We start from the raw sequence: 22,980 nt of genomic DNA on the forward strand, positions 1-22,980 counted from the left end.
TTGCTCCCCACCTTCTTCAAGCCTGGGCAGAAACTGACGGTGAGGTCATTCCTCGCCCATGGCCCACGGGGCGTGATCAGATTTGGGACCCAGGGTTCAGACTTGACTTCTTTCTCCTTCATTTCCTCCCCTATGACCTGGCACCTCTGCTTTATCCTGGAGGGATCAGAAGAGCCTTCAGTGTAGGAGACTAGCAGTTCTTCTGTCTCTGAGGATGGAGGTGAGCATCCTTTGGGGATTGAAAGAATGCCTCCACCTGTTTTCAGGCTTCAGTTGAGCAGTCCCTCTGGGGTGGAGTCGCTGCTTATACCCATCAGTGGAATTCTTTATATATGATAGAAGCCCCCATTGAAACTTGTTTTCATCAACAACCAGTGCCTTCTCACTTTTCCATTCTCTTTTGCCCGGCCATCCCTACCCCTATATTCCGGTGATTCCCTGGGATGCCAAGTGTTTTTACTCCTCCCTACCTGCACACAGGCTGTTCCTCTGCCTGGGATGCTTTCCCTCCCATGACTGACTTCTCACTGCTCTACCCATCACCAACTTTGTGGCTTTGGGGCAGATTACTAAAGCACTGAACACCTCAGTCACCTAGTCTATAAAATAGAGCTAACAGTACTACCTGCCGCAGAGCGGGAGAGAATTCAACGGAACATGTGCAAAATTGAGAGCAGTGCCTGGCTGTGTTCTCACTTCCTGTGACATGCCTGTTCCAGCACAAGCTGTAAGCATTCGCTGTTTACAGACTCCTTCCTTCATGCTACCTTAATAACCAACAGACAGCTTTGTCACAGAACTTATCACAGCACACTGTAACTATTTCTTTACTGCTTCACTGACTAGAAAGAATTCCCCCAAGAGCAAAGGTGTCTTGTGAACTTTGTACTTTTTCAGCACCTAGCTCAATGGCTGGTCTTTAGCAGCTGACCTCAGTAGGCACTTAATAAATGCTTTTGGAATGGATCTTGAATGTATCTCCATTCTTTCACAGAGTCCCCTCTCACTTTTTAGGGTTTAGGGATTTTTTCCTACTTCCCTCTCAGATTCAAAGCAGATGACACACTGAAAGATTTTTCACTTTATTTACCTGTAAAAAAAAGCCTCACCCACACCACAAACACCACACACACACACACACACACACACAGAGGCAGACCTAAGATCACCGTTGCAGTGCTCAGATTCGAGGGCCTCAGTCCATACACCCCTCAGCAAGCCCACTGTCAGGGTCTATGACTGAGCACCAAAGGGGCAGGGGTAGCATCCCCGGCTGGAGAAGGATCTTGCTGGGAGCTTCCCCTGCAGGGTCCGTGTGTCTTCACCCTGTCTCACATTAGGGCATTCACAGCAGAGTGGCCTGTTCAGGGTGGAAGACGGGCTGTCGATAGGCTGGTAGCCGGGACCTAGCGGCGTCTCGGCGCCGGCGGAAGGCCAGGAATTCCTCCCGAAGGGCAGCACAGCGGGCCTCAGGGCCAGGAGCATGGGCAGTACTCAGGAGGCAGTCCTCCTCTGGAGTCTTCACACCTGCCAAAGGAAGGAAAAGAGGAAGATGTCTTAAGGTCCCCTGGGTGAACTCTTGGGGTTCACCAGTGCCACGAAGCTCTCTAGGGCCTGCCAGTGCAGAGGAGCCAAGGCAGTCAGAGGAGAGGGCCTGGCTGGGAACAGGCTGAGTCCTAAGGCTGGGGGTGTAGGACAGTGAAGCCAGGGGTGCCTGCCTTTCTGGAAGGCTCTCACACCTAGCTCTGGCTCAGCTTCAAGTCGGGATCGAGGGCCAGCCGAGCCCAAGTGCAGAGTCTCCAGCAACTCCATGTCCCCTGGGAATTCTGAGTCCCACTCATAGTTCTCATCCACAGATGTGTTCCTCCTGTGAAATGACACAAATGTGTGGTGTGGGTGGCGGAATAGAGGGTAGCCAGAAAAGCCTGAACTGGTGACCCCAAGCTGAGGGTGGGCCACGGCTTTGCTCTGAAGATCCCTGGACCTCAGCGAAAGCTTCCAAAAGGAGACAAGCTCTCCTGGTCCCAAGGTGGGGAAGGAGCAGGGAAGGCAGAGGGTATAGGAGAGGGGTTGGGAGAATCTGTACAGGGCAGGGCTGGGCTGGGACTGCCCTCACCTCTTGCTGACTGTCACCACATGCTCCCTCCGGGGCCACCGCTCAGGGCCACTGGCCCAGCTGCTGGTGTCTCCTGGAGCGGGGCTGAGGTAGCTGCCTCCTGCAGAGGGGGCTGTGGAGGGGGGCCGGAGGAAGGAGGCACTGCCCCGCCCACTGCTCTGGCTCGTGAGGCTGCCCCGAGGGGCGGCAGGGAGAAGGCTTGGCAGCAGCCGCTCCCTCAAGGTCCAGTCAACCAGTGCTGTGTACGGGGGCTCTGGGGCGGCCCCAACCCCGACCATGGCCCCAGGAAGTGCTGCCCTGGGGGACTCAGAGCGGCAGTCCAGGGGCGGGAGGTTAGATGAGCTGGGGCAGGGCCGGGTGTCCATGTAATCTGGGGGTGGAGCAGGCCCAGGTTCCTCCACAGGGAGCCAGTCCCCATCTACATTCATCTCTCTGAAGAAGGGCAGGCTCAGGTACTGGAGCAGGGGTCCTGGACCTGGCAGAGGGCTGGGTGGGGCCGGTCCAGGGGGCCCCACAGGGCTGATGTCTGCAATGCAGAGGGGCTGCGGCATCCCACTGGGGCTGCTGCTGCTGCAGTCATAGGACCTGGCCTGACGCTGTGCTGGGGTCCGAGGCTCGGGCTGCTCAGGGCCTGACTTTTCTCGGGAGGTCCCCACCTGGGGTCCCATCACAAAGCGCCCATCTGGTCCCCGGCAAATGGGCTCCAGGGGTAAGGGCCCCCGGCTAGGTGGAGGATCCGGAGGGGGGATGGGGGGTCCGGCGGGTTCCCCCCAGAGCAGACTCTGGCGCAGGCTGGGGACTGGGGAACCCTGGAGCTTCAGCTTCGCCACGCTGTCAGGACTGCCCGAGCCCGGAGCAGAGCTGGGGAAGGACAGGAGATCAGGGTCTGTGGTAGGGAGCCAGTCCCCCTCCCAGGAGCCAGCGTCAGGCCTTGAGAGGTTTGATGCAGAACAGAGCAGAGCTAGGGAGAGCAAGGGAGAGAAGGACCCACATGGTGGAGGGGTGGAGGGAAGGCACAGGCGACACGGGGCCGGCCCCCAGGCTGGGGCCCCTGCACTTCCATCCTCACCTCCCTCTCACTTCTGTTCCACCCCTCCTACCCCTCCCCAAGGTGCAGAAAAGGAAGGTGCTCACACAAGGCAGAAGGAAGCCAACGAAGCGGAGGCACTTACTGGGGAGCTGACTTTCCGGCGGGAGAGAAGATGAGAGGTGGATCTGTAAGAGTTAAGACAAGAGGTGGCACAGGGAAAACCAAGCTCCACCAGGGCCCAGGGCGCAGACCTCACTCAACACCAGACGCCAACCCCATCTGCCTGGGGTAGGTGGAAAAAGTGGGAAGCAGGGGGAACACACCTGGCCCTTGCAGGGGGGTGGCATTTCTCCAAGTAGGAGGTGCTTATAGAGGGCGGGGCCCCGAGTGACCTACCTTGGCGGAGGCGTTTGCGGCGGCGACGGGCAGCTCGGCGCCGGTTCATGAGGCAGGCGGCCAAGATGCTCACGAGCACAGCCACGCCCAGGAAGCAGACCCCGCCCACCACGCCGGCCAGCACTGGCTGGGGCAGGAGGCCTGGCAGCTGTGTGCGCGAGGGGTAAACCTCCAGGCCTGGGCACGGGGACACGAGGGAGGGCCGGTGTCTATGACACAGGGGGCTCCGAGCCCCCCAACCCCCAGGGCTCTGCCCTCCTGCCGGATTCTCACCAGAAGTGGAGACGTTGGCTGTGTTGCTGGGATCACTGACATAGCTACCAGAGAAGGCCACGAGGCGGAATTCGTAGAGAACGTCCTGGGGATCGGGGTCCAAGAAGGGGTCAAAGCTCAGCACTGCCCACCCCAAGCCCATTTGCAAAGACTTTGCCGTTGGAAGGTACGGGTGAAATAGAAAGCCAAGCGGAGGTGAGGATGGTCAGATCAGGGTGAGCCCAGGTTTGGGGACTGCAGCAGGGGGCTGGAGGGCCACTGGCTGGACCCCCACTGTGCCCACCCGCCACACCTACCTTGATAAGTCCTGGCACCAACAGCTGCATTTCAGTGCCTGCCACGGCCCGATCCAACACCTCCCAGCCCTGGGAGCCCTGCCGTCCCTCCAGGATGTAGCCATCCAGTCTCTTAGGGACCAGTTCCGGGGGATCCCAGTGCAGGAGTACCCCCCGGGGCGTCCTCACTGCCACCAGACCTCGTGGAGGGGACAGGGGAGGCGACATCTCTGTTGGGGGAGGACTGGGGGCAGCTGGTGTGGTAGGAAGCCCTGAAGGGGACACAGAGGCATATAAAGATTGCATTCCCAGTGCCCCTCCCCTGCTCCTCCACATCCTCTGGAAATGGAAGTGTTCCCCATGGACTGTAGCTCACCAGGCTCCTCTGTCCTTGGAATTCTCTAGGCAAGAATACTGGAGCGGGTTGCCACTGCCTTCTCCAGGGTATCCTCCCAACCCAGGGATCGAACCCCAGTCTTCCACGTTGCAGGCGGATTCTTTACCATCTGAGCCACCAGGAAGTCCTTCCACAACCCCTGGTGCCCAACTATTCTCCCAGGGCCCCTAAAGTCAAGTCTCAATCATCTTCCACAAACCCTCCTGGCCACTCCCGCCCAGACCGCCCATATCTGGACTTTCCCTGCAGCCCTTCCCCATCCTTGTCTGCTGCTCTGGGTAAGAGATCTCTCACCTTCAGGGGCAGACAAGACAATCTCGCTGAAGGGCCCGCTCCCCAGCTTGTTCTGAGCAAGGACGCTGAACTGGTACTGGGTGTGGGGCTGCAGGCCTGGCACCAGGAGGAAAGCAGCCCCCACAGGCACTGCCAGGGACACCCAGTCACGGCGGGCTCGGTCAGGACGCTTTGCCCTGGAGGACAAGAGGAAATGGGGGCATTTCATGAACTAGGAAGAGGAGGAAGGTTGGAGTCCAGAGAGCTGACCTCTCCTGTCCCCTCAACCACCCCAGGTCTCAGGACCTGGGCCTTGAACCCCTGAGATTCTCTGAAAATGGGACAGCAGAGTCAGGGCAGGGCTGGCACAGAAAGGTAGGAGAAAGGGCAGAGGGCCAGAGGGACTCAGGGTGAGGGGGAAGAGGGATGGCAGGGGGAGGTCACTCACAATGGGGTGTACCAGACACTGAATCTCTGCAGATAGCCACCATCAAAGCCAGGCTCCCAGGAGACGTTGGCACCCTTGGGCAAAGGTACCACAGACACATTGGTGACAACGTGGGGGCTGGTGCCTGGGTGGGGGAAATGGAGGGATGATGGTCAGGGTCCTGAGGGAGGGCGAAGAGTTCAGGGGACCCAAGCCTTCCGCTCACCACCCATCATCCCAGGAGCTCCCCACCTAATATCCCCACCTGGGGCCCCCAAAACGATTCTTTCCCCTGTGTCCTCCCCACATGGCTGCCTTAAGCCTGCTCTGCAGCCACTAACCCAGCACGTAGACATTCGTGGAGGCGGCCACTTGGGCCACAGCATTGCTGGCCGTGCACTCCCAGCGTCCGTGGGCCTCCTTGGTCAATGGTCGCAGGATGAGGCTACTGTTGCTGTCCACCTGGGCCTGGCCCTGCAGCCCCCGGCCCACCTACAGAACCACTGGTCAGCCCTGAGGACACACGCAGCCACCCCTCACCAAGGGCGCCACTCAGCTCTCGGGGCAGCTCCAGTTTCTGCCCCACCCAGCCCTCTCTTCCTCACCTCCTCCCCACCTCCCCTCTCCCCCCAAACATCCAGGGGCACAGAGAGGCCGGGGTGCGGCAAGTGTGAAAACAGATGTGAATACAGGTGGAGTGGGGTCAGGAGCCTTACCTTGGCCCAAGAGATAGTTGGCGAAGGGTCTCCCCGGGCAGAGCAGGGGATAAGAAGTTCTCGCCCTACTTCTTGGAAATATTCTTCTTTGGGACGTTCTAGAAAAGCTGGGGGAGCCTGCAACCCAGATCTGGCATTGGGTGGGGGCTCTCTCCCACTGCCATCTAAGGGTCATTCCTCCCCTTCTCTGGGGCCCCCGTCTGTCTCCATCTGTCAGTGTCTCTCTAGTTTGTCTCTGTTCCCAGCAAGGGGGCTGGAGGGACATTGTGGGAGAGACCAGGGCTGATGGGCAGAGGCCTCTCTGAAGATGTGCAAACCTCTAGAGAATACCCTTCACCCTCCCGTTTGCTTCCTACTCTCTTCACTCCAGAGAGGGAGGCAGGCAAGGTACCGTCCTCCGCTGTGGCATCTGACGGCTGCCGCCACCATGGCAAACAGACGTGGAAGCCCTGCTGTCCACGTGTCTGTCCCACCCACCTCCGTCAGCCTGGTGTCAGTACTGGCCTTCAGCTTCAGTCACCTGACCTGCTGCCACTACCCCCAGCACCCCCCCCCACAAGCCGCACCTTGAGCAGAACACGGGTGACTGGGGAGGGCCCTGCGGTGCCAAGACTGTTGTAGGGGGTGCAGGAGTATTCTCCCAGTGCATCCTCGTTCCCCAGGGCAATGATCAGGGAGCCTTCTGGGCCCTGGGACCAGCCAGGGAACTGGAAGCAAGAGGAGATGACAGCCAGAAAGAGACGCTCAGCAGAGGCCAGACCGGAGATGCAGAGAAGCAGTGCACGGGAGAGACCCACGTCTACACAGAGGCTGCCACGACCTACCCCTCGGCTGGGCCTCTCTCTGAATTCTGCCCTTCCATTCTCTTTCCAACAGAGAGGCCGCTACCAGTGGGTGTGAAGGCAGCCTATATGATAGCACTGGGACTGTGAGCAATTGAGTTTGTCGGGGAATGGAGTCTGACAAACTCCAGGGGAGCCACTCACAGGGAATCTGGTGTGAATGGCACCCCGTGGGGCTGAGCCGTGTGAGGTTCTCTGCCTGCGGTCTTCCTAGCCCTCCACGATTATATTCCCTGTCTCACATCAGTTCTTCTTCCCGGCTTCCCTAGTTCTGCGCAGTTACAGGCTAACACCTGACTCCTTCCTCCGTCTCACGGCCCACATCTGTCCTCCTGGGAAGGCCTTTTGTTCCAACCATCTTCACTTCTTCCTCCACTCAGGCCTCCTAACCTCTCGTCCACACTCTCGTTTCAGCAGGTCTGCACCACAAATGTCCACTCTTCCCCTTCATTTCTCTGACAAACTCAATTGCTCACAGTGCTGACGCTATCATATAAGCTTCCCTGGTGGCTCAGCGGTAAAAAATCTGCCTCAATGCAGGAGATGCGGGTTTGATCCCTGGGTGGGGAAGATCCCCTGGAGGAGGGTATAGCAACCCACTCCAGAATTCTTGTCTGGAGAACTCCATGGACAGAGGAGCCTGGCGGGCTACAGTCCATAGAGTTGGACATGATTGAAGCAACTGAGCACACTTGCATGCACACACTGATGCTATCACACCATTGCTCAAGCAATTTCACTGGTTCCAAATGCCTTTTGACTTTTTTTTAACCTTTGACAAAAATTTATTGAGTACTACTACAGTTGCAGAAGCCCTGGGGTGACTAGGATTAAAAGATGCAATACTAACCCACAAGGAATTTATTGTCTTTGCAGACAAACAAAAAATCTCAATCACCTTGGAATGAGGTAATATTAACTTGGCATCCATATTCTTCCTTTGGGTCCCAACCTGTCTTTCCAGATTCTCTGCATCAGTCATGTCCCCACAGGAATTGTAGCTCCCACCCAACTGGATGACTCATTATGCCATAAACCCACTATACTGTTTCCTGCCTCTGGGCCCTGGCTTCTGCAGGGAATGTCTCTCTGCCCTTCAAGGCCATCATTAGCATCCCAGAAGCTGTTGCTGATCTGTCCTCAACCAGCCCTAAGAGGAAGGTGCTTGCTGCCTCCTGCCTTGCTAGCCTTCTAGCAGAGTGTCTGTGTGGCTGTGCTACCCCCTCGAGGCATAGATATCTCTTTGCTCCCTTTCCCTACCAGACCCCCTGCCTGGCACCTGATAACAATGGACGTCATTACTACTTTCCCAAATCGTCCCACCCTCCCCTTCTTCCCCCGGTGTCTCATGTCCATGTCTGTATCTCTAGTCTTGCCCGGCAAACAGGTTCATCTGTACCATTTCTCTAGATTCCATACATATATGTGAATATACAATATTTGTTTTTCTCTCAAACAGATGGCTAGTAGGAACCTGTGGTAAAGCACAGGGAACTCAGCTCGGTGCTCTATGATGACCTAGAAGGGTGGGATGTGGTGGGGTGCAAGGGTAGCTCCAGTGGGAGGGGATATATGTACACATGGAGCTGATTCACTTTGCTGTATGGCAGAAACTAACACATTACAATGTGATTATACTCCAGTTAAAAAAAAAAGAGGTGTATGTTCTCCAGTCACTCAACTGATCAAATGCCACCCCAGCTGTCCTGACTAGAGTAACACCAAGCTAAGCCCTCTCTCCCCTGCCCCAGGCCTGTACCTTGTCCAGCTGCAGGGCCTGCCCATCCTTGGTCCAGCTGACAAAGAGCAGCGGGGGGTTGGCACGAACAGGGCATCGGATCACCCCCCGCATGCCCACGGGCAAGGGCGTCTCAGGAGGCATGGCGGTCACCTGCGCTGGGTCTAGGGGAAGCAGTGGCAAGTTGCAGGGGAGGAGCTGGGCCTGGCCCAAAGAAATGAAGCAGTCTGTTGAGGGAGCTGGGGTGGGGCTTACAGAGCACAGTGAGGTAGGCAGAGGCCGACGGCGGGCGCGGGAGGCCGTTGCTGGGCACACAGGTGTAGCGGCCGGCGTCATCGGGCTGGGCGGCCTGGAGCAGCAAGCTGCCATCCACCAGGATCCGCACTCGGGGCTGCAGGCGGCTGCAGTATGGCACGGGGGCAGAGGGGTCCAGGCCTTGCTCAGCCAAGGGGCTCCTCAGACTGCCCACCAGTTCCCATCCCCACCGTACTCCACCCCCACCCCACCCCACCTCACCACACCCCACCACACCCGGAGCCCCACCTAATGTGGAAGACATTGGTGCTGTCCTGGAACCAGCTGTAGGTGAGGTTAGCAGGGTATGCCTCAGCCCGGCAGGCCAGAGAAACATCCTGGGAGGCATTGACCGTACTGTTCTTGGGGGGCACCACAATGACTGGGGGTCCTGGGAGGGGGAAGCACAGGGGACGGAGGGGCCTCAGCCCGGTTTCCCAGGAACCCTGAAGTCACTTCTGCCTTTCCGCCCAGTCTGCCCTCTAGAATACAGGGCTGGTTGCTGCAGGGCCTCAGGAATGCAAACAGGCCCTAACCCTTTTATTTAACACAAGTTCCTCCTCTGCTCCAGCTAGCTCGCTTTCCTACCAGGGACAGCCACACTCACCCAGTTTCCGTGTGTGTGTGTGTGTGTGTGTGTGTTTGTGCGTGTTCAAGGGGTGGGAGAATCAGTTTAATCCTCTGCTAACCCTTTCCATCATCACCTTTTCCATCACTCATCTATCTACACCATCTACATCACCTCTCTGTCTCCCACCCTAATCCAGGTACCCAATACCTTAACCCAGGATGCTTCAGCAATCCCTGACTCCATTCATGCAAAAATGTCTCCACCCAACCACTTTGGCCACAGAACACTTCTGCTCAAGAATCCACAGCAGCTCCTGGCTCCCAGCACATTAAGCTCAAACTTCTTGACCCAGCCCTGTGGGCCCTTGTGACCCCACCTGGCCAATCATCTTTTCATACATCAAGCCTTCCATACTCTTTCAGGTCAGTATAGGAGCTCACTGGACCCATGCCAGGCAGTCTTGAATGCTCTTTCCCAAGAGCCTGACTAGGCCACAGAGACCCTGCCAAACCATCTCTTCACTCCACTGCTGTCTCCCTTCTCCAGGCTCCAACTGCATGAATGGTCAGTAATATGAGGTAATGATAGAAGCTGGAGTGTATAACACCTACAGGCACGCCAGGTGCGACTGACCTGACCTGCACCATCTCATTCAATCCTCTTAAGAGCCTTTCGTGCTAGAAATTATTGTCTCCACTTCATAGATGAAGACATGAAGGCTCAGAGGCAGACAGATTGAAAGGTGACTTGCCCCAGATCAGCGGGAAGGCAAATTCACATCAAGCCTTCCCAACGCCAGACTTCACCCTGCACCACTGCCCAGCACTGCCTCCCCCACAGCACCCAGATCAGGGCTTCACCTCTGCATCTCGTTCCCCAGGTCGACAGGGGGCTCCATGAAGGCAGAATCTACTTTTCAGCTTTCCTTCTGAAGGAAAGGCTTGACCACAAATTACTGTGCTCGGCTGAACCTAAATCTTGTAACAATCCTGAGGGGCAGACAGGAACTTCCTTGTATAGATAAGGAAGCTAGGGGTCAAGGGGGTTCCATAGCTCAGTCTGACACCACCACCCATGCCCTTCCCACTGTACCACACTGCTAGGCACTAAATATCTCCATTCACTGATCCTTTTACAGGCAAGATGCTGGTTTTAGAGGCATTGGGAGCTCCCTCCCTCTCCAGGGGCCCCTGTCTCAGGCCCAAGTCCGCCCCCCAAGCTGTGTGCACCCCCAGCCACAGGTCAGTCCTCTCACGCGAACGTCCAGTTTCCCGGCCCTCCCCCGGGACAGCACCTAGCACCAGCAGCTGGGTGGCGTGGGTGGTGCTGCCCTCGGTGCTGGAGGCTTGGCAGGTGTAGACCCCGGCGCTGCTTCGCTCCACCCTCCGGATCCGCAGCGTTCCGTTCAGCGCCTAGAGTAGGAGTCAGTGAGGCGGACCCAGGCATCCCCTCGCCCACAGCGGGCCTCCCAGCCCCCTGCACTTCCGAGGCCAGCCAGCAGAGGGAGGCAGCAGGCCAGGCTCGCAGACGAGGGGCCAAGCCCCTCCTCTGGCCGGTCTCCCAGCCTGGCCTCACCCGCTCTGTCCTGCAGCCTGCTCCCAGGCCACCACCTGCCCCACACTGTCCAGCCGCAGGACTCACCTGCACTTGACTCTGGCCCTGGCCGAGGTCCTGTCCTAGGAGCTTCCAAGTCACCCGAGGTTGGGGGTTGCCTTGGGCCACACACCGCAGGGTGACTGGCTCCAGTTCCCGCACTTCCAGCACCTGCGGAGGCGTCTCCAGGAACTGAGGGGGCGCTGTGAGGAGAGAGGCATCAGGGGGTGCCAGAGGGGCCACCAGCGCAGAGTTGCATCCCAGGACCAGAGAGGCAGATCAGGGCTGCAGCGCTCAGCTCATCAGCCTGACCACCTTCAGGGGAATCCCCAGCCCTGGGCCACCCTGTCTGTGGCACCCAGGGCCCAGTGAGGATGCACCGGCCCATCCCAGCACCAGCCTGCAGAGCTGGCAAGGAAGTGGAGCACAGGATGTGCGTTCAGAGCTGGGAGAGAGCTAGGTGCCCTCGAGAGTCGGAAGGCCTGGGTTCTAGACTCTGCCACTCATCAGTGGCACAGCCCGGTTTCCTCACCTACGAAATGGGAATAACTGTGTCCTCCTTCCTTCTTAGGGTTGAGACAGAATTCATGAGGTACTGGGTTAAAAGGGGTTTTGATGAAACAAAGTATTGTATATATGTGAGCAATATTTCACTCGGGGTTCAATAAGCCCTTATCCCCTATCCATTATGCTATCCTGGTCAGGGATGCAGGAGCAGGGAAGAGGGAGGAAGTTCCTGGCACAGAGCCAAGAAGGCTGATTGGCTTTAGGTGTGAACGGTGGAAAGGGCAGGAGTGGTGGTGGGCGGGGTAAGATGCAAACAAGGGGTGTCAGCAGAGTGGGGCTTCGGAGCTGTCCTTCCGCCCTCCCCCCTTCCACGCGCCTCCCTCAGTCACCACCGGCCCCAGCTCCCTACAGTTGACGGTGAGATGCACCCAGGAGCCGTTAGCAGAGTCGTCCTCGGGGCTGTGCTGGTCTAGGAAGAGCACGCGGCACTCGTACCAGCCCTGGTCTTCAGCCCGGAGCCCCTCGATCTGGAGAGATGCCCCCTTCTGAAGCCGGACACGCCCTGGGGAAACAGCCCTGGATCAAGGGTGCTGAAGGGACCGCATGGGAGCCCCAAGCCTCTGATCACACTGGTGGTTCTCAGTCTCTCCCAGTCACCCTGCTAGAGTGGGGTCCAGAGAGGCACAGATGGGGTTGGGATCACTGAGGGCGGCTTCCTCCCTTCAGTGCCTCGGGTCATTCCGGCCTTTCAGCTGCTGAGACCCAGCTTAGACAGAGAGAAACCAGAGCCCCAGCAGGCGGACAAGGCACTGTGCTGAACGGCGCCCGGCTTCCAGGACTGTAGGGAAAGGGGCTTAGAGAGCCAGCACTTCGTTTCCTCTGGATCCACACAGAATTACCCATCCTTGAGCTCTTTTTGTAAGGGAGTTCCGGGGAGTACTCCTGCCAGAGGACTTTGTCCCCAGAAACCACAGCAGTGTTTGGGGCCCGAGCAGGGATCCAGACCTCGCCTACCAAAGCCCCTAATCCTCCAGGGTTATTATCAGCGGCCTAAGCGCCTTAGGGTGGCCAGAGTCCAGCCCAGCCGGGCAGCAAGGTCAGCAGCCTCCTCACCCCATCCCCTCACGCTCCAGGGCATCCAGGCTGTGGCTGACAGACTTCATAGAGCTCCACAATGCACCCAGCCCCAGAGCAAGCAGACAGCGCCCTCCCACCCTCAGCACCCTCTCCTGGCAGAGTCCTGCACCACAGACAGCTTCATGGGTTCCTAGCAGTGCAACCCAGTGAGCAAGGCACATGCTGGAGCCAGAGAGACCTAGCATCCAGTTCTGCTATATACCCTCTTGGCTACACCACTTAAACCTCTCTCTCAACATCTGCTTCTTCATCTATAAAAGGAGAGAGAGAGAAAAAATCCAAGTGGGGTAGATGGAAAGCAGGCAGCATGATGCTCAAATAAAATGGTTGAACAAGTGAATGAGCTCAAGATTTGGAATCGGCAGACTGCACTCAACCTTGGCTTAATCCTTCACCTGACGACACGCCGTCTACCCCTTCCCCCTGTGTCAGTGAATAGCGCCGTCACCATGTCCAGAAACCTGGTGTCATCTTTACTCTCACATCAGCTTGTTGGGTAAACCTTTGGTGTTCTCTCTTTCACTCCCACATCAGCTTGTTCAGTAAAGCTTTCAAATTCTACCTCCTAAATACTGTTTCCCTCTCCATCACCTTCAGAGGAGAGTGAAAATGTTGGCTTGAAGCTCAACATTCAGAAAACTAAGATCATGGCATCCAGTCCCATCACTTCATGGGAAATAGATGCGGAAACAATGGAAACAGTGTCAGACTTTATTTTTTGGGGCTCCAAAATCACTGCAGATGGTGATTGCAACCATGAAATTAAAAGACGCTTACTCCTTGGAAGGAAAGTTGTGACCAACCTAGACAGTATATTAAAAAGCAGAGACATTACTTTGCCAACAAAGGTCCGTCTAGTCAAGGCTATGGTTTTTCCAATGGTCATGTATGGATATGAGAGTTGGACTGTGAAGAAAGCCGATCACCGAAGAATTGATGCTTTTGAACTGTGGTGTTAGAGAAGACTGTTGAGAGTCCCTTGGACTGCAAGGAGATCCAACCAGTCCATTCTAAAGGAGATCAGTCCTGGGTGTTCATTGGAAGGACTGATGTTGAAGCTGAAACTCCAATATTTTGGCCACCTGATGCGAAGAGCTGACTCACTTGAAAAGACCCTGATGTTGGGAAAGATTGAAGGCAGGAGGAGAAGGGGATGACAGAGGATGAGATGGCTGGATGGCATCACCGACTCAATGGACATGAGTTTGAGTAAACTCCGGGAGTTGGTGATGGACAGGGAGACCTGGCGTGCTGTGATTCATGGGGTCGCAAAGAATCAGACACGACTGAGCGACTGAACTGAACTGACGGCATCTGTCACCTGGCTTATGCCAACAACCCACAAAGAGGTCCCACTGGCTCCATGTTCATCAGCTGCCCACCCCACCTTGACTTTTGATAAGGACAAATGACATTTTCTAAATATTCTGGGTTATGCAAAACAGATGAAACCAGACTATGCCTTTACTTAGCCCTTCCTCATACCAGACAATCTGAAGCTGTTGGCGCACTCACCCCCTCCAATCTGCTTCCTTTCTACCTCAAGGGTCATCTTTCTGAAACAGAATCAAAACCTGTGGGGGTCCTGAAGCCACCAGGGAACGAGAGAAGCATCAGGCTGAGGCTGGCTCTGGGATCTTAGGCAAGGGCCCTTTTCCTTCCAAGGTGCAGGGGTGGGGATTCTCCAGAAAGGATGGAGCTGCTTAAAGGGCTATGTGCTTAAATCCCCACCGAGATAAGCCTGGCTTTCTCAGGTAAACATCGAACATGATCCCACCCTTTCTCCCACCGGTGGGATTCCTCAGTAACCTAACCTGCCAGGCCATGGAACCCCGCAGACCCCACTGTGCCCTCTTCTAAGTCCCATGAGATGGTAACTTTTCATTACAGTGATCTTCAAGTGCTACAAAGAAGGAAGAAGATGGAAGGGAAATCGAGTTTGGGATATGGGCCATGTAATATCAGGCAATGTCACCACACTTAATCCTCTCAAGAATTCCATTAAAGGAACTGACGTTAAGCTTCTTTCCAAAATCATGAGGCTGTTCAGCGATACAGGCAGGCCTGCCTTCTCATGATGCAGTACACTCTGCACTGCTCGCTGGTTCAAGGACCCAGTGATGCTCAGGGCACTCATCCCTGAGCTTAGCCAGTATATTCTCACTCGGGGCGTGTTGGTAGCCAGTGGGTGAGTAAGTGAAGTCGCCCAGTCGTATCCGACTCTTTGCGACGCTATGGACTGTAGCCTACCAGGCTCCTCTGTCCATAGAGTTTTCCAGGCAAGAATACTAGAGTGGGTTGCCATTTCCTTTCTCCAGGGGATCTTCCCGACCCAGGGATTGAACCCAGGTCTCCCACACTGCAGGGTAGAGCAGACGCTTTACCGTCTGAGCCACCAGGGAAGCCGGGGGTAGCAGCTCCAAAAGTCTGTTGATCAGAATATCCAATAAAGCACACTGTATGTCCTAACTTCTCTGTGAGGTATGGATGGCTAGACTGGAAGTGTTACAGAAGAACAGGAAGCTGGCCAGGAAGAGGTGGTCCTGTGCCCTCCGGAGTCCTGGGTCCCCCTTCTGGAGGCCCGCCCTCTACCTCCAGAGCCAAAGTGAGTGTCTTCAGACCTCTCCACATGCCAGGGTGTGTAGAGGAAGGAAGAGACACAGTCCCCACTCTTGCAAAGCTCTCCAAAGGCAGAGAAACCACACTCACATACAAGTGCAAGTTCACATACACACAGAAGTCCAAGAAACAGGCCTAACTGTGCCCAGGTACTCCAAGAAACTAAGAAGCTAGAGGCGCACAGAAGGTTTCCAGGAAAAGGTGACTGCAGAGAGACATACAGTGTTAACAGTTCAGTCCTGTCCGACTCTTCGCGACCCTATGGACTGCAGCCCGCCAGGCTCCTCTGTCCATGGGATTCTCCAGGTAAAAATACTGGAATGGGTAGCCATGCCCTTCTCCAGGGGATCTTCCCGACCCAGGGATCAAACCCGAGTCTCCTGCATTCTTTACCGTCTGAGCCAGCAGGGAAGCCCAGGGGATGCAAGGATAAAAGGTGGTGAGGGGAGATCACTCGAGGGAGCGGGGCTCTTCTAAATGGAGGACTAGAAAACTGATTTCTCTTTTGGCTGCTCATCATGTGAGAGCTTAGTTTCCTGACCAGGGATCTAACCTGTGCTCCCTGCATTGGAAGCATGAAGTCTCAACCACTGGACCACTAAGGAAGTCCTTGAGATAACTGATTTTTATCAAACAACTCAGGACAGAGGGAAAACTCACGTCCCTTCTGCCACAGGGGGTATCTTGAAACTTTCAAGAAATATAGCATGAAAGTCAAGGACCAAAAGCTGGTCCCATGAAGTGGAAGAGCTCATCCAAGATCCACCCCAGGGAAGCTGGTATAGAAGAAGTGGACCCTCTTTTCTCTTCACACCTAGGATTTCACACCATGCAGGCGCTGTCCGGGGTTCTTTACACACAGCAGCTAATTTCATTCTAGGATTTAGTCCTGGTTTGTTTTATACTGCTTTTACTACTTTTGCACTAGTCCATAACTCTAGTCTCCTCTGCTAGATGGATTCTAAAGTCATCAAAGATAGGAAGCCTTCCCTTCGGTGTAATCCCTGAAGGCTCCAAACAGTCTCTCTTGTGGTTCCTCCCACATTCTAGGCCACGGGCCTCACACACAGTCCCAGGCCATCTCCCCTTCGTTTGCCCAGAGGGTTTATGACAGGACAGCATTGTCCTTAGCAACCTCCACCTCCCGTTGCCTAGCAACTGCAGTTCGGAGCCCCCTGCACAAAGGCTGAGAGGCCCATTCCACACTGGGAGGCGGTAAAAGGGTTAATGGGTACAGGGGCCTCTCCCCAGGGCCCTGACTCCCCAGACTAGCTCTGCCTGACCAGAGCTTCAGACCCAGGGGAGGGGTGGGCATGAAGGGCAGGGGTAGGAAGAAAGCCGCCAAGGTTACTGCTCACAGCCCGCGCAGCTCAAAGGAACACCACAGAGACAAAAAGGAAACCCACAGGTAGCAAAGTTGCTACCTTCCAGACAAGGCGGTAGAGGTAGGGCAGGAAGGAGAGCTGCACACCACCACCCCCAACTCCCCCACTCCCACCCCCGCCCAGAGGCGGCCCCTACCCTGCCCTCAGTGGGGCAACGTTCTGCATCCAGGAGCCTCAGCCCAGCCCAGCCCAGCGGGCAGAGGCCGGGAGCAGGGGCGGAGGTGGGGGGCAGCCATTGTCTCTCCACTCGTCCTAAGCGGGGCCCCTGCTTTCATCAGTTCTTCCAAGCTGTTCTCCCCAGGCTTGTGCAGACACATACACTCCCACCAGGCTGTTTGCCAACAACTGCCCCCAGTTTGAAAATAAACCCTTCCCTCTGCACCACCTGCCTGAGCCTCCTCCCCTCTCTGCTCAGCTTGCCCCGCGGTGACAGCTCAGCCAATCCTGTGGCTTCTCCCAGGATTCAAACTAAAGAGGGAAAAGGGAGGGGGTCCCCCTGCCCCCATCAACGCCTCCCAGGTGGCCTTTTCTGGGCTTTCCCTATGAGGAGGCAGCCAGACTCTCGCCAGCCGCCCCAGCCCCATTCCCAGTCCTAGGTTCTTCCACACTCTGCCCTCAGAGACCTGCACTAAACCACTCAGATTAAGGCTCCCCAGAGATTAGGAGGAAGCTGAGCCTTTTCAGGGAGCAGCTGGGGCGCAGGAGAAGGCCCCCAGGGAGGCCTATACACTATTTTAAGTCCATGTTGGAGCCAGCTGAAGCAGGAACCCAGCCCAGCCCCATCTGTTTGCTGATCTTTTGGGGAGCTTGGTTCCCTCCAGCCCTGCTGCGCATGAGCTCTGCTGTACTCAGAATCAGACAGATCAGAGACCCCACGACCCTGCTGCCCCATCAGTCCACTCCCGAGAAGCCTAGAACCCCCCCCAAATCAGCATTTAAGAAAATAGGAGGGGAGGAGGGCAAGGGAGTGAGAAGATAGCAGAGCCAGGGGCCACGAGAGGGCCAAGTAGGGGGGAGACCAGGGAGGATCAGTAGGAGCCTGGAAGGTTCATGATGAGCTCTAGAAAGAGGGATTAGGGAATTAGGATGGACACTTTGAACAGGGCTGTAGGATCTCCTTTGGAAAAGGCCAAGTGGAGTTCCAAACAGACCATGTGTGTGTGTGTGTGTGTGTGTGTGTGTGTGTGTGTGTGTGTGTTCATGAATGAATCCTTCAGTGAATGAACACTGCTTGGGAGCAGAGCCATGCTTGTTATGCAGAGTTCAGGCAGTGGAGCTGGAGATGAGGTTGGGGCAGGGACAGAGCAGTTAAGAAGAGGCCTTGTTCCCACTCTCCCCAGCCCACCTTTGTTGGAGACACCTCCCAACCTCTCAGCTAAGGACGAGTCTTACCCACGTAATCAGGGTCGATGCGGGGAGAGTAGAGGCCAAACTGGATGAAGATGGGAAGCAGGAATCCAAAGCGCAGCCACTCGATGACATGCAGAGGGGGCCGGCCAGCCGGGGGCAGCAGGTCACAGCCCAGAACGGCGCTCTCCCCGGCCCGGCCCACCACCGACACCACCTCAGGCTTCCCTCGACCTGCAGGGCGGGCAGGCGGGTGGCATGAGGACACAGCAGGGACCCAGAACCAGGACTGGGAGGGGAGACATCCTCTCCATCTCGGTAGGCTCCCCGGGCCTTGGTGAAGGGGTTGAGGGAATCTCTGACGTTGGCAGAAGCAGAGCTGCTCCTCCCCGCCTCTGACCTGCTCACAGAGAACCCCGGGGGGGACCACCCCTACCCCAAGGCCGACAGGGAGTTCTGGAGCCCAGGGAGTCCAGCTCACCGTCAGCCCCCTGGCTGATGATCAGGCTGAGGATGGCCAGACTGAGGCACCAAACCATAGCCCAGCTGCCTGCTTGCCTGGCCCCTCCTCTCCACAGGGGCCCAGATGGAGGGGCCCAGGGGACGTGCAGAGCCCAGCAAGCCCCTCAGTCCTTCTGATCAGGTCACAGGGATCAGCGCTCACTCTTCTGGACAGTTAGGGCTTGGCTCACGTCACACCTGGAAAAGCCGTTCTCTGGAGCACCACCAGATCTAGATGCAAAATGCAAGGCAACATGCAAAGTGGGCCAATGTTGGAAATCCGAGGAACACCCCCTCCCCCACACCCCCCCCCCCACTCCCGGAGTTAGAGAAAAGCCAGAGCTGAGCAAAGGCAGAGAAAGGGGAGAGGAGCACAGACGAGTTGGGGAAGCGTGAGGGAGTGCTGGGGTGGGGAGACCAGACAGGTAAGGACATGTGGGAAGCAGAGGACTGGAAAGATCTTAGGAGAGGCAGAAGAATTCTGGGGATACCCTGTTCACTCAGGCTGTTGGAAATTTGCGCCACGAGGGAACTGGGGTTCCTATACTTGGAAAAGGACTTGTCAGTTAAGTATGGGAGATACAGAGCCCCCGTGGCCCAGCCTCCTCTCTGTCCTCTTTCCTTAGTCCTGATGCTAATAGCAAGGCAGCAGAGAGCAAGGTAGAACCAGCATTATCACCTCCACCCCACGGTGACATATAAGGACAGTGAGGATCTCAGAGAAACTTGCTCAGGTGTACACAGTCAGTCAAAAGCAAAGTTGGGATGAAAATGCCCAGAAAGTGCCCACACAGATCCTTGCCTCATTTCCGCAGCCTCTGTGAACCCTGCGAGCTGGGAATCCTGTACCTCTTTCTCCATTCAACCTCCCAATATTGCTTTAGCCATGAATGCATCAAACACTTGGGAGAGGGAAAAGCAGAAAATTCTTCTGCTTTTCCCTCTCCATCTGCTGGTATGGGGATGCCCAGGCAGCATTCTCCAGGTCTGGGCAGGTCCCCGGGCTTGTGGGCTGGCGGCTGGTGCTGCTTGCTCTTCCTGATGCTGCCAAGGCAGCCCTCCGTCTTGCCAGACACCATGACCCAAGTTCCTCCCATTTTTCTCTCCCTCCAGCATCCTCGGGGGCCCAAGGTTTGCCAGGCTCTCGCTTCCCCAACCCCAGAGGCATGGCCCATATGAAGCTAAAAAAGCCCAAGAGTCCCTAGGGGACTGAGCCCTGGGGCCTGGAGGGGAGGAGGTCCTGACAGCCCCAGGGCCTAAGCATCTAGGGAAGTCACAGTGGGGTGGTGCTGCCTTGGACCTGGCAGACCCAAGTGGACTCTGCTCTATGGGCCTCCACCCCGCTCCTGGCCTCACAGGTCAAGACCGGCTATAAAACCTCCCCCAGGTCCCCCAGCCTGATCCCGGCCTCTACTGAGTGGCCCTGCACGTCTAACTCTTGATAACTCACCAGCAAGCACCCCCCTGGCTTCCCACTGCCCCCAATTCTCCCATACGTCTCAGACATATCTTTTTCTAAATGCATAAGAACTCCCAGTTCCCCCCAGGCTCAGTGTTCTGAAAACCCTAGTAAACACAGGTTTGCCCAGAATTCCTCTGTTTTTTCCTAAGAGCTTTCCAACTCTTCTGCCGCCACTATGTCTTCACCTGATCTCCCCACCCAGCACTATCATTCTTCCATCCCAGTTATCCCCACTTCTCACAACCTTCCCCACCCCCACAACTCCCATTCTTCGCACCTGATCTCCAATTGCACCAGGTCCTCGGGGCTTCAAGGAACTCCCGGTCTCCCCCAGAATCGCCAGCCACCCACTTCTCCCATCCTCTCCTCCCTGGAATTTCCCTCCCTGGAATGCTCCTGCCTCAGCCCACAATACACTTCTGATACCCCGCCCTCAATTCTCTTCTCCCTTGCCGTCTCCGGACCCCTGGAACTCCTCCTTGCGTCTGGAACCCACCAAGAACGAACCCCCCCACCCCACCTCCACACATATACACTACTTCCGAATTCCCCCAGTTCTCCGGAGTCCCCATCCACCCACCAAGAATTCCACTTCACTCCCCAGAACTCCCCTAGTTCTGCTCCCCAAAGAATTCCACAATTCCCCGCTTTTTCCTGTCCCGCACTGTTCATCCCCTCGCTGGCACCCCCATTCCATTGCCCCAAGAACACCCCCGCCCTCACCTGCTCCGCACCGCTCGGCCTCACTCTTCCAGCTACACAATAGGGGGCGGACCCGCCTCCCCGCCTCGGATGCCCCGAGCGCCTCCCGTCGCCCTGGAGACCGCCAATCCCCCTCCCGCGGCGGCCAATTGGAGCTAGCAGAAGGCGAGGCGAGGCGGGCGCGACCCCCGAGCGGCCTGGGAGTTGTAGTTTCGGGAGAGCAGGGCCCCGTGCACGTGGGCCCGGGTCGCCCCCTGGTGGAGCTCGATACAACGAAGCGTGGAAAGACTGATCGATCGGCCGCTTCCCGCTGCAAGCTCGAGAGGCTAAGCGGGTCAAGGCCCGGGCTCCAGAGGTCGCAGGGGCTGACCCGTAGCTGGTTCCCTGCACACCCTCCTTCCTGTGTAAGCCACCTTGGACGTTCTCCCTTCGCCTAACGGGCTTAACCGCAGATGCAGCAGCTAGGGTTGAAACCCGAGCCCGAGGGGCAGAAGCGCCAGGCAGGGAGTAGGACTCCCCGCCCTCCTCCCAGGGGATCCACCCCGCCCGTCTGATCTCCTCCCCTATCCCCATGGCCACCTCCACCTCCACATATTCTTCTCTGGCCGGACTGGAAATACCTGTCTGCACTGGCGAGCTCCCAGATCTTGCCCAGGCGCCTCCCACTGTGTGCGGAGGGGAAGGCAGCGCTCCCAGCCTGAGGTTGCCAAGTCAGCTCCCAGCACCAACCACCCAGAGAAACGAGTCCAGAGGGAAGAAAACTAAAGAGACATCCTGGCACGGGAGATTGGGAGAGGAGGAATGAAATAAATGATCACTTATTGAGCCCCTGCAGGGAGCCAGATCCTGGGCTACATGCTTCAGGACTCCTATGTAACCTGTAGGGAAACTCTGTAGAGTAAGCAAAGCTCCGGGTGACTAATAAGAAAACTGGGGTTCTACAGGGTGAAGTAACCTGCCCAAGAGCACAGGGCAGAGCTGGAGTGAAACCCAGCCTAGACTCCATCAAACCCACCCACCTTGGGGACTTCAAACTCAGGCAGAAACACATCTTGCATGTCAGCCCTGCAGCCTTCTCTGCTTCCTCAACTTGGTGCTATCTTGGGGATGCAGGGTCAAGACTCCTTCCCTACCAGAAATCTGAAATTTAAAGATGCTTGATCCTTCGGAAGAAAAGCTATGACCAACCTAGACAGCGTAAAAGCAGAGACGTCACTTTGCCAACAAAGGTCTGGATAGTCAAAGTTATGGTTTTTCCAGTAGTCATCTACGGATGTGAGAGTTGGACCATAAAGAAGGTTGAGCGCCAAAGAATTGATGCTTTCTAACCGCTGGATAAAGCTGAAACTCTAATACTTTGGCCACCTCATGCGACGAGTTGACTCACTGGAAAAGACTCTGATGCTGGGAGGGATTGGGGGCGGGAGGAGAAGGGGACGACAGAGAATGAGATGACTGGATGGCATCACCGACTCTATGGACATGAGTTTATGTGAACTCCGGGAGTTGGTGATGGACAGGGATGCCTGGTGTGCTGTGATTCATGGGGTCGCAAAGAGTCGGACACCACTGAGCGACTGAACTGAACTGAACTGAACTGCTGTATTGGAGAAGACTCTTGAGAGTCCCTTGGACTGCAAAGAGATCAAACCAGTCAATCGTAAAGGAAATCAGTCCTGAATATTCACTGGAAGGACTGATGCTAAAGCTGAAGCTCCAGTGTTTTGGCCACCTGATATGAAGAGCTGTTTCACTGGAAAAGACCCTGATGCTGGGGAAGATTGAAGGCGGGAGGAGAAGGGGGTGACAGAGGACACGATGGTTGGATGGAGTCACTGTCTTAATGGACGTGAGTTTGAGCAAACTCTGGGAGATGGTGAAGGACAGGGAAGCCTGGTGTGCTTCAGTCCATGGGGCTGCAAAGAGTCGGACACGACTGAGCAACTAAACAACAACAAAAGCCTGTCCTGGTGCTCCCCTGGAACCCTTCCCTAAGAGCAGCATGCTAATCTCACCCATCTGAACTCCCGCCACTCAGAGTGCACCAGGCATTTGATTCCCAGTCGTACCCCTGGCACCAAGAAGACCCAACAGGATGGGTCTGACCACAGCTCACACCCATCCCTTCCACAGCCTCCCTTCCAGGTGGTCATCCAGCCCTTTCTGACTACCTTCTGGGCCAAGAAGCTTACCACCCCGTGTAGCAATTCATTCCATCTTCAGGGACTTGACTGCTGGAAAGTTCTACAGGTGTAAAGATCTGGGTGCTTTTCGCCACCTGAGATGAAAATGTGGGAAGGGAGTGAAAGAGGAGAGCAGGCAAGAGCAGTGGAATGATTTCTCTCACTATCCCTCCAGCAAAGTCTCTCAAAGTGGCCC

At 56.3% G+C, this 22,980-nt stretch overlaps 1 protein-coding gene across 2 annotated transcripts; it reads right to left on the reverse strand.

Moving 5' to 3' along the window:
• Nucleotides 1-1,087: 1,087 nt before the first annotated feature.
• IGSF9 (immunoglobulin superfamily member 9) lies at nucleotides 1,088-21,311 on the reverse strand. 2 transcript variants are annotated; one of them, XM_055401971.2, is made up of 21 exons: nucleotides 20,623-21,311; nucleotides 18,418-18,668; nucleotides 17,982-18,170; nucleotides 11,858-12,010; nucleotides 10,990-11,144; nucleotides 10,643-10,760; nucleotides 9,027-9,168; nucleotides 8,739-8,884; nucleotides 8,505-8,647; nucleotides 6,470-6,610; nucleotides 5,904-6,020; nucleotides 5,529-5,679; nucleotides 5,209-5,332; nucleotides 4,782-4,957; nucleotides 4,112-4,362; nucleotides 3,816-3,900; nucleotides 3,543-3,719; nucleotides 3,289-3,331; nucleotides 2,117-2,977; nucleotides 1,740-1,867; nucleotides 1,088-1,527 (listed from the first exon to the last, which is right to left on the reverse strand). In XM_055401971.2, exons 2-21 carry the CDS (start codon nucleotides 18,473-18,475, stop codon nucleotides 1,346-1,348), a joined length of 3,540 nt encoding a protein of 1,179 aa, XP_055257946.1. In that variant the 5' UTR covers nucleotides 18,476-18,668; nucleotides 20,623-21,311; the 3' UTR covers nucleotides 1,088-1,345. The 2 variants fall into 2 exon arrangements, with proteins under 2 accessions (XP_055257946.1, XP_088692062.1); XM_088835936.1 differs by lacking the exon at nucleotides 2,117-2,977.
• Nucleotides 21,312-22,980: the final 1,669 nt, after the last annotated feature.

This window comes from Moschus berezovskii, chromosome 4, assembly GCF_049115385.1.
Source record: "Moschus berezovskii isolate FMDL1 chromosome 4, NW_MosBer_1.0, whole genome shotgun sequence".
NCBI lineage: Eukaryota > Metazoa > Chordata > Mammalia > Artiodactyla > Moschidae > Moschus > Moschus berezovskii.

Coding starts and splice junctions, on each gene's coding strand:
- IGSF9 (XM_055401971.2), bottom strand. CDS start 18,475: ATGGTTTGGTGCCTCAGTCTGGCCATCCTCAGCCTGATCATCAGCCAG. Junction 8,885..9,026: donor ACCAATGTCTTCCACATTAG/GTGGGGCTCCGG, acceptor GCCATACTGCAG/CCGCCTGCAGCCCCGAGTGC. Junction 3,720..3,815: donor AGCCAACGTCTCCACTTCTG/GTGAGAATCCGG, acceptor CCCCGTGCCCAG/GCCTGGAGGTTTACCCCTCG.